The sequence below is a fragment of the Leptidea sinapis genome, chromosome Z (genome assembly GCF_905404315.1).
Source record: "Leptidea sinapis chromosome Z, ilLepSina1.1, whole genome shotgun sequence".
Classification (NCBI taxonomy): domain Eukaryota; kingdom Metazoa; phylum Arthropoda; class Insecta; order Lepidoptera; family Pieridae; genus Leptidea; species Leptidea sinapis.
Window position 1 is genome coordinate 13750782 of NC_066312.1, and position 14743 is coordinate 13765524.

The window sequence follows — 14743 nt, forward strand, 5'->3', positions numbered from 1 at the left end:
TAATTATTGTTAAGGAATTTGCTAGATGAACATTACGTAACTTTTATTAATAATATGTTAAAACTAAAAAAAAAGTTTAAATTATAATAAAACTATTAAGTACCTACATGAATATGCTTATTTTTTTTAATTATTTATATTTTAAATAATGTATAAAAATTAGATTTTAATTATTTATAAGGCATTTGATAGGTAAACATGATGTACCATAAATAAATAAAATGTATATAACAAACAAAATAATAATAAATAAATAAACTTTATTTTTTTTCTATTTTTAAATCATATAATTTAAGGAAAGTATATAAAATGAGATAAAATTGAAAATGATTTGAGAAAATGTGACGAAATTAATAATTTTAATAAAGTTCTCATTTGAATATCTTATGTTTATTTAAGCCCAAAGCTTAAACTACTCCTTCAAATACATGCAAAGAGAATTTAAACACTACGTTTACGTGATACATGGGGCACACTAAAAGCTTTACACTCCTAGCTAATTTGAATTCTTGCCGGCATGTATGGCTCGCACCACGGAATATGCGGTGGTGGTGCAACTTGATCCTCCAGAGTCGAGTTGGACGTGAAGAGGGATCCCAGAAGATCAGCTTTCTCTTTCGCGTCATGGGCCAGCGAGTCAATATCAATGTGCAGTGGCGGAATGGCCTTGGACAGCCTTGGCGAGCGACCAGAACGCACGAATCCCGAGGGAAGGCGTGCAAGTGTCTCGCCAATTCTGCCAATGTGCTTCGACTTCGCGTCAGCAATAACTCTTTTGAAGGACCTGGAGGCATGATTAAAGTATTTTTTAAGTTCGCTGGAATTCACATCCTTAGATACCACCGCATTGACCCAAGCTTGATAGCACTCCTGCTTTCGGCGAGAGACCATTTTGCAGGAGCGCTCAAACCATGGTTGGGACCTGCCACCGATGGGCACCGTCTTTACCGGCTCTCCTACTCATCAAGCGTAGTCCCGAAATTATGGAAGGCGGCTTTAGTGCACCCGATCCCTAAAAAACGTGTACGCTCAGATCCGCCCAACTACCGCCCCATTGCCATTAGCTCTATTTTCTCCAAAACAATGGAGTCAATCATCAACCGCCAGCTCTTGGGATACCTAGAGGGGCACCAGTTGATCAGCGACTGCCAGTACGATTTCCGTCAGGGTAGCTCAGCTGGTGATCTTCTTGCATACCTCACCCATAAATGGGCGCAAGTGGTTGAGTCGAAGGGAGAGGCCTTGGCGGTGAGTTTGGACATAGCGAAGGCCTTCGATCGGGTGTGGCATAAAGCGCTTATAGCGAAACTGCCATCCTATGGGCTTCCCGAGAAGTTGTGCAAATGGGTCACTAGCTTTTTGGCTAATCGGAGCATCAAGGTTGTTATCAACGGTGCATGCTTCGACTTAAAACCCATAAACGCTGGTGTTTCGCAAGGCTGCATGCTATCCTACGCTGTTTCTTCTGCATATCAATGATATGCTGCAAATCAGCAATGTTCATTGCTATGCGGACGACAGCACAGGGTATGCTTCCTACACCGGCCGTGCCAACATGTCCCGGGATAGCGTCGACGAGAACCAGAATCCCACCTTAAAGGCCGACAATGTATTTCTTGACACACCTGTTGTTGCGGATGTCCATGGGCGGTTGCCTCACCACTCCCCATCCCGTGAGCCACTTGCCCGTTTGCCCCCTCTCATATAAAAAAAAAAATATTTATTGGTTGTATACTACTACTACTAGTTACTTGTTACTCCTTAACGCTCCAAATGTATTTGGATCTAATAAGTTAAGGTAACCTATAATGAAAGACAAACAATCAAATATTATATTTTTATTTGTATACAATAATTCGGGAAACTGGTTATTAAAATATTAAGTTCCTTCAAATAAATTTAATTTGTTAAATTTTGTCTACGAGACATACACATCTCCATCTCCTTTTTGACATTTGTAGTGTAAGCGGACAACAACATATCTTGGTATGACAGCTTTTGTCAAATTATAAATATGGCTATTTGGACTTTTGTGTGTTGCGTCAATATGACTAAATTGACAAAATATATTGACTTTCAAAAGAGACTTCAATAATGTTAAAAAAGTTTTATCATACTTTATGAAAATGAATTTTAAAACGGTTAAATTTTTTAGCGGTGATATATAAATCAACCTCGAGGAAATGTTTCGAGCAAATGCCACTTGACCTACCTATTTGGTTTGTACAATTCTTCACATCTCTCTCTACCAACTGGCGCCAATACTCTTTCACTATCTCGTGTATAGAATACCTGAAAATGATTAGCTTTTACAGATTTTCGGTTTAAATAAGTATCAATCATTACTAGGTTACGTCTGTTACCGTGTAAATAGCACTAGTTTGTAATTATTGTTGTTCACATTCTTGAAAACCGTTCATATTCACTGGCAATGACTTTCTGTGCACAAAATACAATATTGTTCTGAGGGCCTTCAAAAAAAGTGATTTTGATGGCATTGAATTTCTCTATTCAAAATACAATATTGCTAATCATTGGCCACTGGGCCTTTATAAAAAAAGTATTAAAAATAGCGAATCTACAGTTTTCATTTCTGTCTGTGTGCTTGTCGCGTCCTTTCATCTGTCTCATTCTGACAGGCGGGAGAGTAAGGGATGTGAATACTAGTCAATAATTGTACCATATTTAATGAAAAAATTACTAAATTATTAAATTATTTACGCTTTTTGCTAACTCATCTTAACCACCGTCAACACCGCTAAAGAAGGTTTCACTTCAAAAATATTTTATATAAATAAAAACAACGTTAACATAGCACCTAGGTTAGGTACATATGTAGGTGTGGTATTGCGCAAATTTAAGTAGGTAGGTAATTCTTTCTTTTATCATCGTGGGAAGTGTACGGTAATATTGGCCTTATCAGATACAGTCACAAGTAGTGTGCGTTAACTAATTTATCAATGTGTTATGAATCCAACGCAGCGATTATGTTTATAATGAATTCTATGAGCGGCTATATAATGTAGCTATTGAGCTATTTTTCTTTAGTCTTTGACTAAACGTACATCTTACTACAATTTATAATATTTATATTTATAATTTTATTCAATTTTAAAATACGCGAAAATAATAAATCATTTCAACAATTACAATAACCTAGGTGTAATCTAATCAATATTTTTTATATTAAAGTCAGTATTGTCGGATTCGATAGATGACAGCACGTCAAGTTGAACATGACAATTGTACAGAAGTATCCTGCTCTCTGAATAGCGTCTGATATCGTCTTGGTCTTCACTCTTCGTCTGTCTTCGTCTCTCCGACCTTCGGTCTATACTTCCCATAATTTTGTGAACTCGGTTTTAAAGGGGGTTGGGTCTGTTATTTGTTACTTCACTATACAAATCAGGTGTTAGTTAATTTATCCTAGACAGGCAGTCTGTTTTTTAAATATGTGTTATGTACGTGGAGCAGTTCCTTTGTAGACCAGTTTTCGCTGTGATTAGTGGGTCATAAAATAGGTGTAGGTGTTTGTTCGGTATGTGGCACAATAAGACTGTGTTATGAATGAGGAGGCTCTCTTAGTACGGGCTGCCGAGGAACGGGAGCGTATCTTCCAAAGATACGAGAGAGGTAGAGAGAATCTCGTCGGACAAATCGATCCATGGGAAGATCCTGAATTTGAAGACTACCACAAAACTGATAGGTAATATTTACGAAATTTTATAAACTATGAAATATGAATTTTATCTTGAATAAAAATCAACATAATTTATTATTTAAACACCTATCTATTTAGTTTTCATGTTTCCTTATTAGTTTATTACCAATTTAATATCAACTGTGACATTTGTCATTTCCATCTTAAGTATTAAAAATATGTGAAGCTCAAATTTATATAAGCAAATTGCTATTTGAGTTACTAACTTTATAAAAAACACAACCTAAATAAATAGTACTAAATAAGTTTCCATCTGATAATTCCTAAATATACATACCAGTGACTGTATAATAAAAGCAGTGAAAAAATTTTAGTATTTTACTGTTGGTTGGGGTATTACCATTAAAAAAGGATCTCTTGCGCAAAATCTTTAAACTAGTTATACAGCAATCAATAACACAAGTGAAAGTCATTCATTTTAACAGCATGTCTAAGAAACATATTACTAAAGTTACATATGTTATATGTATATTAAAGTTTCAATATCTAGTTTAGATAAGATACATACATTATATGTAACTTCAGTAATATGTTCAGTAGTAATTCTGTTGAAAAAAAAAATTTTCACACTGTCTTATGACATATTTTTGTTTAAACTAGTAACTATTTTGTCAAAACTAGTAATTGAAGTATAATTGCAATTGATACAGAAAGTGTGTGTGTAATTATCTTTTCAAACATAAGAAGTTGTACATAAGGTATGGTAAAACAAAAATAACTCCAAATATATTAATGTTGTTACAAATCATTTGTCTCTAGATGTGTTGCAGCAATGCATATTTTAAGCTCATTGTGACAATTTTGACTCAGCCTAAGAAGTTAAAACTATCAAACGTTAAAATGATCAAAAGCTTTATGATATGATGTCACTTGCTAAAATCGTTATTACTAAAACTCAATATATGGTAACAATTAAAAAATATTTTATAAGTGATATGTATGTTTTAAGTCCTCTGCAAGTGCACACTTGCTTTCTCAATTTATGCAAAAAATGGAATAATTGCTGTTTTACTTTAAGCAATTATTATGAAAAACGTGTTGCACACAAGAGGAAAGGGGATTTCACAAGTATGATCACCTGTGATAATGGGTGGGGGGTCAAAAACCATAAAATTTGTGTAAGATACAGGGGCATGTGTTGGTTTTCTAGCAAGGTAGGCACTGTAGATCTAACTAGTCATAGTTGTGCTTTAGTCTGACATTATTACATAATTTCTATGAAACACTGCCTGCTTCATATATGAAAATTATATACTGCCTACCGTAGGTAGTAAGTTAACTTTAACATTAGTGCTATATTTATTTAGGTTCATAATGAAGTAGGCACTGTCTAATTGCCTAAATGATATACACACCTCTGGTAAGATTATTTATGGATGGCACCTAATGCCAGGAAGGAACAAACATTCTTACACAGAGCTTACAATAAATCTCATTACTTATTTCTTGAATGTTCGCAGTTAAACATTATTCATTTATTCCCATGTTTTGCTAATTGCAGTATTGTTACTGGCAACTGTATAATTTTGGAATGAATTTTATTCAAAACTTAGATAAGGTTGGCAATAATCTAGTATTTCTTAGAGTGAGAGACCAATATTATTAATTCACTCTCCTATTTATCTTAAATAATAAGTTTGTTCTATTTGTAATGCAATCATGTATATATTTATACTAGATTTTTGGTGCTTAGCGAATTTTCAGAGCTTTATGTAATGCTGTACGCAATATTATGCCATTGTTATTATTTGCAACTTTTTTCAACATTATGGAAATTTTAACTTTTTTCTTGTAACACCTGAGGATTTATAAAAGCATTTTGAGCTTTTGTAGCGTCATAAAACATATATGAATGAAACTCAACAGTTCTACTTATTGCGCCTCAGACACTTTAAGATCTTAATAAACATAGAGCAGAGGTAGGCAGTAGTAAAAGGGTGAATATTACGTCAGTTTTTTAGCCCAGAAAACCTCTAAAGTATTAAATTTTATCCATTATGCCCGAGCCAATTCCAAGATATTATACAACATAATATTATATTGCTAATTTAAATGAATATGTAATATATGAATCAAATGTTTTCATCTTGATGCATATAAGCAAGAGTTCTGACATGATCATTACATGTAAGTAAATAATATTTTGTATTTACCTATAACTATCAAATTTCTTAAATAAAAAATATTAATTGTGTCAGTGTTTGTTGGTCATTACATTCATAGATGGTCGAGGGAGGTGAATGCCACTTTTTCTCATTGAAGCTTTGCGGCAAACCTTTTCCAATGTGGCAGTAATGGTAAAATGTATATCTTTTGACAATTATAAGTGTCTTTTGTTGTCCTTAATAGAATAGCGTTTTGATTTGATTTTGAATGTGGCACAGGGAAAGTTTACATACAGAAAACATGCAGAAAGCGATAACAAATGACATTATAACATGTTCTACAAATAAAATAATTCAACTATTGTTAACATTTTTCTTAAAAAAATCAAACAAGAATCATAATATCGGATAAATGACACATTCAGTATTGATGAATAAAGAGGTCCTTCGCCTCTGCTATTAAAATAGATTAAACTCATATAAAGTATATCTTGATATTTTTCTTATTAGGTTGTCTTATATAGTATTTATAATTATGAATTTTGTATCATAATCTCTCTGACAATTAGTGATCTATGGAAGTGAATGATAAATTTGCATGATATTAAATAAACTGATGATGCAAAGCTTATTCTAAAATTCAATTGCATATAATGTGCTATCTAGCTATGCTGGCAAAAATAGGTTGGTCGAATAAGTAAACAATTATTGTATTTTCTGTTATATTTTATTCTTAAAGGCATATGAATTGTTCTATCTCTAGTACATTGATTATATTGTGCAATGATTTACAATAGGTTAACTCAGGAGCATATATTTTATCTTGTTTGGGTGTATATAATATTGTGTTGTTATTCAAGGCGGTATAAATGTTTATATAGTAAATAGTGATACCATCTATTTTATTTAATATAATTGAATTTTAATATCTTACATAAAATATATATAAATTCAAAATAGTCAATATATTAATTCAGCGTTCTAATTTATATACCTAGTACTTAAATGAATAATAATCTTTTGACTTCTAATTATAAAATAACCATTTAGATAAGAATATATTAATAATACAATTATTTGTGTCATTTTAATATTTTCAATCTCTTTTTGTAAGAGTCATAAAATCGAGGTCTAACCTACATAAATTCTTTATGTAGGTTAGACCTCGATTTTTAGTACAACTTTTTTCAGATGAAAGTTAAGTCAATTGAAAGGTTTAAAAAGTTGGTGTATATACAGTGGTGGACATATCATTAGAAACACTTCATATTAATTCTGAAAGTGTATAATCAACATGCAATATTTGTGAAAAATAAGGTCTAATGTTATTGTAGATGTTTCTCATTAAAACACGGATAATTGAAACCTAGCTAGATTGATTTCTCGGCCCCAAAAGTACCTGTACATTTACTAAATTTCATTAAAATCGAGATTGAGAATTATATATATATACAAGAGTTGCTCGTTTAAAGATATAGGATTATAACAAATTTTATTAGCCGTTGAACAGTATTAGGTAAACAATATATTACTGATACTTATTCTTGTAAATTATATACATTTTTAATGTATTTTTCTGTTGTTTCTAATTAGTTGTCCATTACTGTTGATACCTTAAAATTAATTTAGTTGTATAAACAAAGTTTTGTTTAAACAACAGTTGTAGTGTAGTATTTTTGTTGTTTTTCTAATAAATGATAAGTCATTGAACATATTTTATGCTAATTGTTGTTTCATTTTCATTTCCAAATAAAGTGTTACTGCCTAGTATCCTGTATAATGTTTAATATAGTGTTTCTAATTATATGTCCACCACTGTATACCTATACCTAATATTGTCAAAGCCATGATATTAAAATTTCGATAGTGATATTATAATAAAACGCTAGATTGTCATTCAACTTTACTTCTTACAATTTAACGGCCTGGTTTTAGTGACATTGTAAGGTCATGGGTACACTATAGTGATATTATAATATGATGACTGAACTTAGCAGTGTGAGACGTTCGAGCGTTCTGATTGGTTAAATTTTTTCATATGCAATTTTCAAAAAAATAATAGTTAAAATGTATGCATAGGGCCTCCACCTCCTCGTCTTAGTATGTTGAAGTCAGAGCGTAACCTGAGTGACCTTCAATGAATACCGTTCAGTAATTCTTAGTATTACGTACGTTACCCTAGTCGACACGCTCCCCACCTCACCTACGTCTTTGACGAGAGACTTGTGAACGAGGAACCCGACACCACCCGGGGACAGTTGGTCGCCCTCGCGGAAGTAGAGCAGGTGTCTGAAATTTAGGATTATCGAGACACCATACTGTCTTCGCATCTCAGATAACCCCACGGCATCCCATAGTAATCTGCTCAAAGCTTCCTCCAGTTCCTCCAATTTCTCGTCGCTCCGCAGTGTCTTGACATTCTATGTTGCCACGGCCAATCATCTTCGTTTGAGGTAGTGTTGCCGGTCCCGCTTATGTGGCTGATACCACCACCAGCGGGGCCGCCGGGGACTGGGGGCCGCGGCCTTATAGTGTCTTTCATTTAGGTGGTTTTGCCTAATCGCCACGCTTGGCAGGCGGGTTGGTGATCGCAGTAGATTGATGCACTCTCCGAAAGATGCTGCTGCTCATCGTTGCGACACCCAAGAAGGAGATGGGGTAGTGCTATTCTTGTGCGACACCACACGCACTTTATCCAACAAGAAACAGACCAATCAGAGACTGCCTCATAAACTAACGACCAGTAAAAATGACATTATACAATATCACTAATGTGTAAGAAATGAAGTCGATTGACATTATAATAACTTAATTTCATGTATATTTTCGTTTTAAATTATTTATACACACTTATCGAAATTTCTTTTTTTATAACTCTTCGGTACTTAATATTTATACTATTTCAGATATGGATTTATTCATGACGAGCGACTGCCACAAAAAACGGCGCCTCAAAAGGTCAATGTTGAAGTGGAAAGAGAGAAGAAATGGGTTAAGATGCTCGCTTCGTGGGGCTCGCCCACAACTAAAGAAAAATTGCACAGAAGAATATACAAAGGCATTCCAAACTCGCTAAGAATTAAAATATGGTGCAAACTACTTGATGTAAATAGAACAAAAATGGAAAATCCAGGAAAGTATCATGAGATGTTAAGGTTAGCGAAGCAGTGGTCAACTGATGTCAGACAAATTGATTCAGATGTTAACAGACAGTTTCGTGAACATCAATTCTATAGAGAAAGATATTCAGAGAAGCAATGTTCATTGTTTAATGTATTGTGTGCATATAGCATTTATAATTCCGAAGTTGGTTATTGTCAGGGTATGTCCGGCTTAGCAGGTGTTCTTCTCATGTATATGGATGAGGAGGATGCATTTTGGGCATTAGCAACACTATTGTCTGATAAAAAGTATGCTATGCATGGACTCTATATTGAGGGTTTCCCAAAATTGACCCGATTTCTACAACATCATGATAAAATACTCACAAAGTTCATGCCTAAGTTGAAATATCACTTTGATAAATATGGATTGGATGCAATACTCTATTCACTGAAATGGTATTTTGTATGTTTTGTTGAACGTGTACCATTTAGCTTATGTCTGAGAGTGTGGGATATTTACTTACTTGATGGTGAAAGGGTTATAACTGCCATGGCGTATACCATTTTGAAGCTACATAAAAAAGCCATTATGAAATTGAATGATATGGATCTTATAGTGAATTATATACAGGTAATGATTTTATATTATTTTACTTGCAAATATCATCCTCTTAGAGACAAAACATCTGAATTAAGCTTAACACTTTGAATCATAATTTTGTATCTTCTATCATGGTCTCTTTTGAGAAGGTCGCCGAATAGGGCTAAATGCAAAAATGCAAAAACTGGAAAAACCAACATAAACCCTCAATGCCTCAAGAAGAATTGATATTATGAGAGCTTTAAATAAATAATTTGTAATTAATAGAGCACAACATTACCATCCTAGTGCTCTTTATAGGACTAAACTGTAACAACAGTACTTAAATGTAAACAATTAACTGCCATTCTCAAAATGTGAAGTATAATATTTTTCACAATATTATAAATCGATTATTCATATAAGTGAATAAGGTAGTGGCCATTCGATAGAAAATTCATTACATCCTACAACAAATTGAAACTATCATAATCCTTAGGCTCGTAAGTCTGTCTATAAAAAACTTCAATGATCCATTTTTAAATTTTGTGTATTGACAAGAAAAATTGTATATAGAGAATATTCGAATAGATTGTGATTTATATAATACTAGCTGGCCCGACAGACGTAGTTCTGTAGATAAAAAAATACTGTTTTATAGGAATTTGCCAATAATATTTCAAAACATCAAGAATTATTTCGTAAAAAATGCTCCCTGTTGTTATAATGAAATTGTTTCACAGTGGAACTGTCAAACCGTGCGTCACTAAATTCTCTCATAGAAAATATTTCCATACAAAACAAATATTGAAAAACAAATAATTATAGGTCCTAAATCGAAATAAATACTATCCTATCTCTCAAGTTGGACCAAATTGTACTCCATGAAATAATCCCCATTAAAATCCGTTCATTAGTTTAAGAGTCCATCGCGGACAAACAACGTGTCACGTAATTTATATATATTAAGATATTACTAGCTGACCCAGCAAACGTTGTATTGCCATATAAAGTAATAAAAAAAATCAATAATTAAAATTTTTGGGGTATTAAAAATATATGTCGATCGTTTCTCAGACCTACCAAATATATCGTACATAAAATTTATCGTACTACAATAATCAGTATACTCGATTGCCATCTTGCAACTCCATTGCGTATCTGTGGATGGAATTGAATAATATTAAAATCGCGATACAAAAATAGGCGTTGATCGTAGACGGCTGAAAATGGGAAAGTTGTATGTATTTTTTTAATGCTGAATCATAATAAAATACATATAAAAAAATTGTCAAAAAAATATTTAGGGGCGGATTCATCCCCCTAAATGTTAAGGGTGGTCGCCAATTTTTTTTTTTAATTTTTTTGTAATTTTTTCTAAATTTGTTTGATTATGAGTCAGCATTAAAAATACATACAACTTCAAATTCTCACCCATCTACGATCAACAGTTGCTTTTGTATCGCGATTTTAATATCGGCAATACAACGTTTGCTGGGTCAGCTAGTTATTTATAAAATACATATTCTCTTAAAAGAATCTTTAAACATTATGGGCTTATTTCCCACCACTACATAATATTATGCCACATATACTTTCCGTTTGTTTTATGTTGTTATTTGTATGTAAAACACGTAACTGGCTTGACTCTTGGCAATGAATATAAATTAAATAAAATTCAATCTAGTGTAAGTTTCAGCTCCATAGGAATAATTTAGTATTTGGCCACCTACTGCATTAAATCTTCACCCTATACCTATAATATGCACTAACATATTATATACAATTCAAATTGGTAGTCAGTTAACCGTTTCATTTAGTCGTTTGAATCTGGCATGTCCTGACACATAATATTTTATATATATTTAAAACTACATTAAATCCATATTTTTAGTTGGTCTGTTATCAGGGGGTGACTTGAAGAGATTTGTCCTAATTTTTTATATTTACCTTTCGGGTCACAATATTTTGTATAAATAAGATGTTTTGCTTCTAAGGAGATGTGTGTTGTTTTTTTTTTAAGTTCATATAAAAAATGTTTTAGGTTAAGTTGCACAAGGATTTTGGTTACGATGATGATGTCGTGATTTACAATCTAGAGCGTTCAATGGAAGAGTTGAAACGAGCGAAATTGGATTATCCTGGCCCACCGCCACCAAATGAGTTGCCAAAGAGAGAATTAGGTGCGTTTGTAGAGCCTGATAAGAAATCTAAAATTGGTCAGAGGGCTGAAAATTTTTCTGATGCAGAAAAACAGGCACGTGCAACAGTTATATTAAGGTAAAAATCAAATATTTTTATGTTTTATATATTAATATAGATGGGTACTATATACTTAGATATACTCTCAGTTTTTCCCTTTTTAAGCAGTAGAACTAAATACTCGGTGTGGTATAGTGTTTAGTGTAACTTTAATGTTCCTATAAATAATTCGTTAGATATACCAGTAACTACTCCTCTTTTTTGCGTTTTAATGTCATGGGCAACTTTATCTTTTGTTATGTATTTTTTTCTCCATCCTTTCTTTGAGTTCTTTGTAGAAGAGTGTTACATATTTCTTTTCCTTCTTTCTTGTATGTTCTATTCTTATGGTGTTCCACACTACGGATTCAACATTTTTAGCTTGGATTTCGGCTTGTCTTCTATTTAAGATATTATGTATATGTGGAAGAAAGAGATGAATCGTTTATTGTATTATTTTTTTCTTGGACAATTCCCCTGACCCGTAGTCAGAATGAAAGTTACATTTGTTGATTATTTACTATTTTCTAAAACAGTTTGGGTTTATTATTATTAGTGACCATAAAAATCTATTTCATGTCTTATTTCCCCACTGGGAGATTTTTAAGTCTATTTCATCCTATGTTTTCTCTGGTTATTTCTTTTATCAGTTCTGTAAGGAGCAAGTAATTTATTATTTATTTATAAAAACGCTTATAAACTATATATACAATTATGTATTATTATTTATGACTACTTATAATTTTACATTTCTTATATTTAATACTTATATAAGATATGTGACTATTGTGATATATATATTAATGTTGCATGAATTTATTAAGTTAAGTAGTTAAAATAAATTATAAGGATTTGAAATCATATTTCTTTAATTTTTCAAATGATAATTATAACTTATATCTATTATTACTATTGAATTGTTAAGCAATTGGTGATTTTGAGACATAATAAGCCAATGCCATATTGTTCTACCATTTCATTTTTATAGTAAAAATTATATTCTTTGCGATCTTTGTTGTTTTCCTCAGATTTTGTTACTTACCTTGAGCCGCTGATATCCCAATTTATATGGTGAAGTACTCTTCTAATTCTTTTTAAGATTTCTCAGATTTGTGATATCTTTTAATTAGGGTAGCTATCTGTAGCCTATATGTACTTGTTTTTGTGTTTGTTTCGCCAAATTCATGAAGGTATCTGGTTGAAGTTCTTACGAATAGGAAATTGTTTTTTTTTCTTTAATTTAAAGTCTCAAGCATTGTTGTAGCCAGCCCTATTGTGACGTTTATATATGATAACTTATAAATGATATTATGAGTAATGGCTAAATTTTTACAGGCGTGAGAAAGCAGCACTTGATCTTCAAGAGTTGAGAGTGTCTCAAAGTGACACAGTGTCAGGTAATTTGGAAACCTCCCAGAATACGTCGACAGCGTCTTCTGATGAGAGCTTAGACAATGTAGAATTCACACATCTATAATATATATCGCACTATGGTGACACATTTGCATACAACACACTTATGTTGCGCTCATCACATTTTAAGGCAATTTTGAACCGGGGATCTGTGGCCTTTGGTTACCGACTATAATGTTTAACAAAAGTCCTAGTATATTTAGCTTGTATCTACATCTAACTTATAATAAGTTTATAAGTAACGCTTATAAGGCCGCTATTCCCATTTCAGAACCACAAACTCAATGCGGTAGAGCTTAATCGAGTTGCAACGCTCTCAGCCGAATACAAGCCATTAAATTTTATTGAATCCGTTTTAGAGTTCTTAAGTCTTCGATTGGTATTGTTGTACCAGATTTAGCAGTAATATTTAATAATTGTTTAGACCATGGTGAATTACCCGACGCAATGAAACATAGTAAAGTAGTTCCACTGCTTAAATCAGGTTGTACCAGTGACCCTACTCACTATAGAACAATATCTGTACTACCCACTGGTTTCACTGTAACATTGAATCATTAAAATATTTATTTAATTCATGCATGTAAGTTAATTTTGATTACATAGATACTTTTAAAAAGCGTTGGAGAGTTGGCCTTAGGGTATCAAAGACTAATCTTGATTAATTAATTTTATCTCTTTAGTACTAAAAACTTTTATATTAATATCTCGACATGTTATTTCTGGTCAAAAGCTTTGCCAGCCTTAGTATGTATTTAGGACAAAACAGGGTGAATCTAAATTTACCTTACTTACGCATAAGATAATTACGCATATCATTACGTATACCGCATGATGTATTTAACTAACTTCCATTACAGTCACGTAAGTCTTTTTTTTAATTGTGATAAATTCTAATTAAACTATTACTGTTAAATTATTTTAGCAATCTTAGTGCCATGAATTTGTTTTCATCGAAATCCTTTTTGCGAGACTAGTTGACACGTTTTAGTCGTTAAAATACATTAATTTGGAACCAAATAGTAATATACTGCTCAATTTTGAATAATAAAATATCAAAAGTAGTGGTTAATTTTATTGCAGGTTTTTTAAAAAGCCCTAATCTAAGAATCTCGTTTATTTAAAAAAATAAGTGCGTAGCCTTGCGTAAAATTGCCTTTTGATATTAGGCTCATGTGTCATCATATGTTGATATTTATTCTGAATGTTTATTGTGTTTTCGTATTTATAAGAGTAGAATCAGTTAGGTTACGTTATTAAGTAGAAGAACTGCATGTTTTCGTTTGTTTTAGAGTTGGGTTCATTCATTGTAAATAGTATATTATGTTGTTTTCATATTGCGTGCATTTGATTATTTTTTATTTAATTACAAAATATTTTGATGCGTTGTCTAACTGTGTATAACTGTATAATATTCCTAAAGTACAAAAATATTATATTCGGTTATAAAAAAGATTCAATGCAAACTTCAGGTAGCCCCTAAAGATAATGTAAATATTACATAAAAGCCTGTGTCCCCCGGATTACTAATTTAATAAAAGGTTTGCATCATGAATGTTAAATATTATGAATAAAATAT

The 14743-nt window shown here is 32.2% G+C and overlaps 1 protein-coding gene across 3 annotated transcripts in view; it reads left to right on the top strand.

Annotated features, from left to right (window-relative positions):
* Positions 1-3301: 3301 nt before the first annotated feature.
* Positions 3302-14743, top strand: part of LOC126978550 (USP6 N-terminal-like protein) — a 30462-nt gene continuing 19020 nt past the window's right edge. For 2 of the 3 annotated variants that reach the window (XM_050827482.1, XM_050827484.1), the window contains exons 1-4: positions 3302-3706; positions 8733-9561; positions 11555-11790; positions 13087-13148. In XM_050827482.1, the coding sequence (XP_050683439.1) occupies positions 3564-3706; positions 8733-9561; positions 11555-11790; positions 13087-13148 (1270 nt within the window). In that variant the 5' untranslated portion in view covers positions 3302-3563. The remainder of the gene's footprint in view (positions 3707-8732; positions 9562-11554; positions 11791-13086; positions 13149-14743) is intronic. The other variant, XM_050827483.1, reaches the window with a different exon arrangement.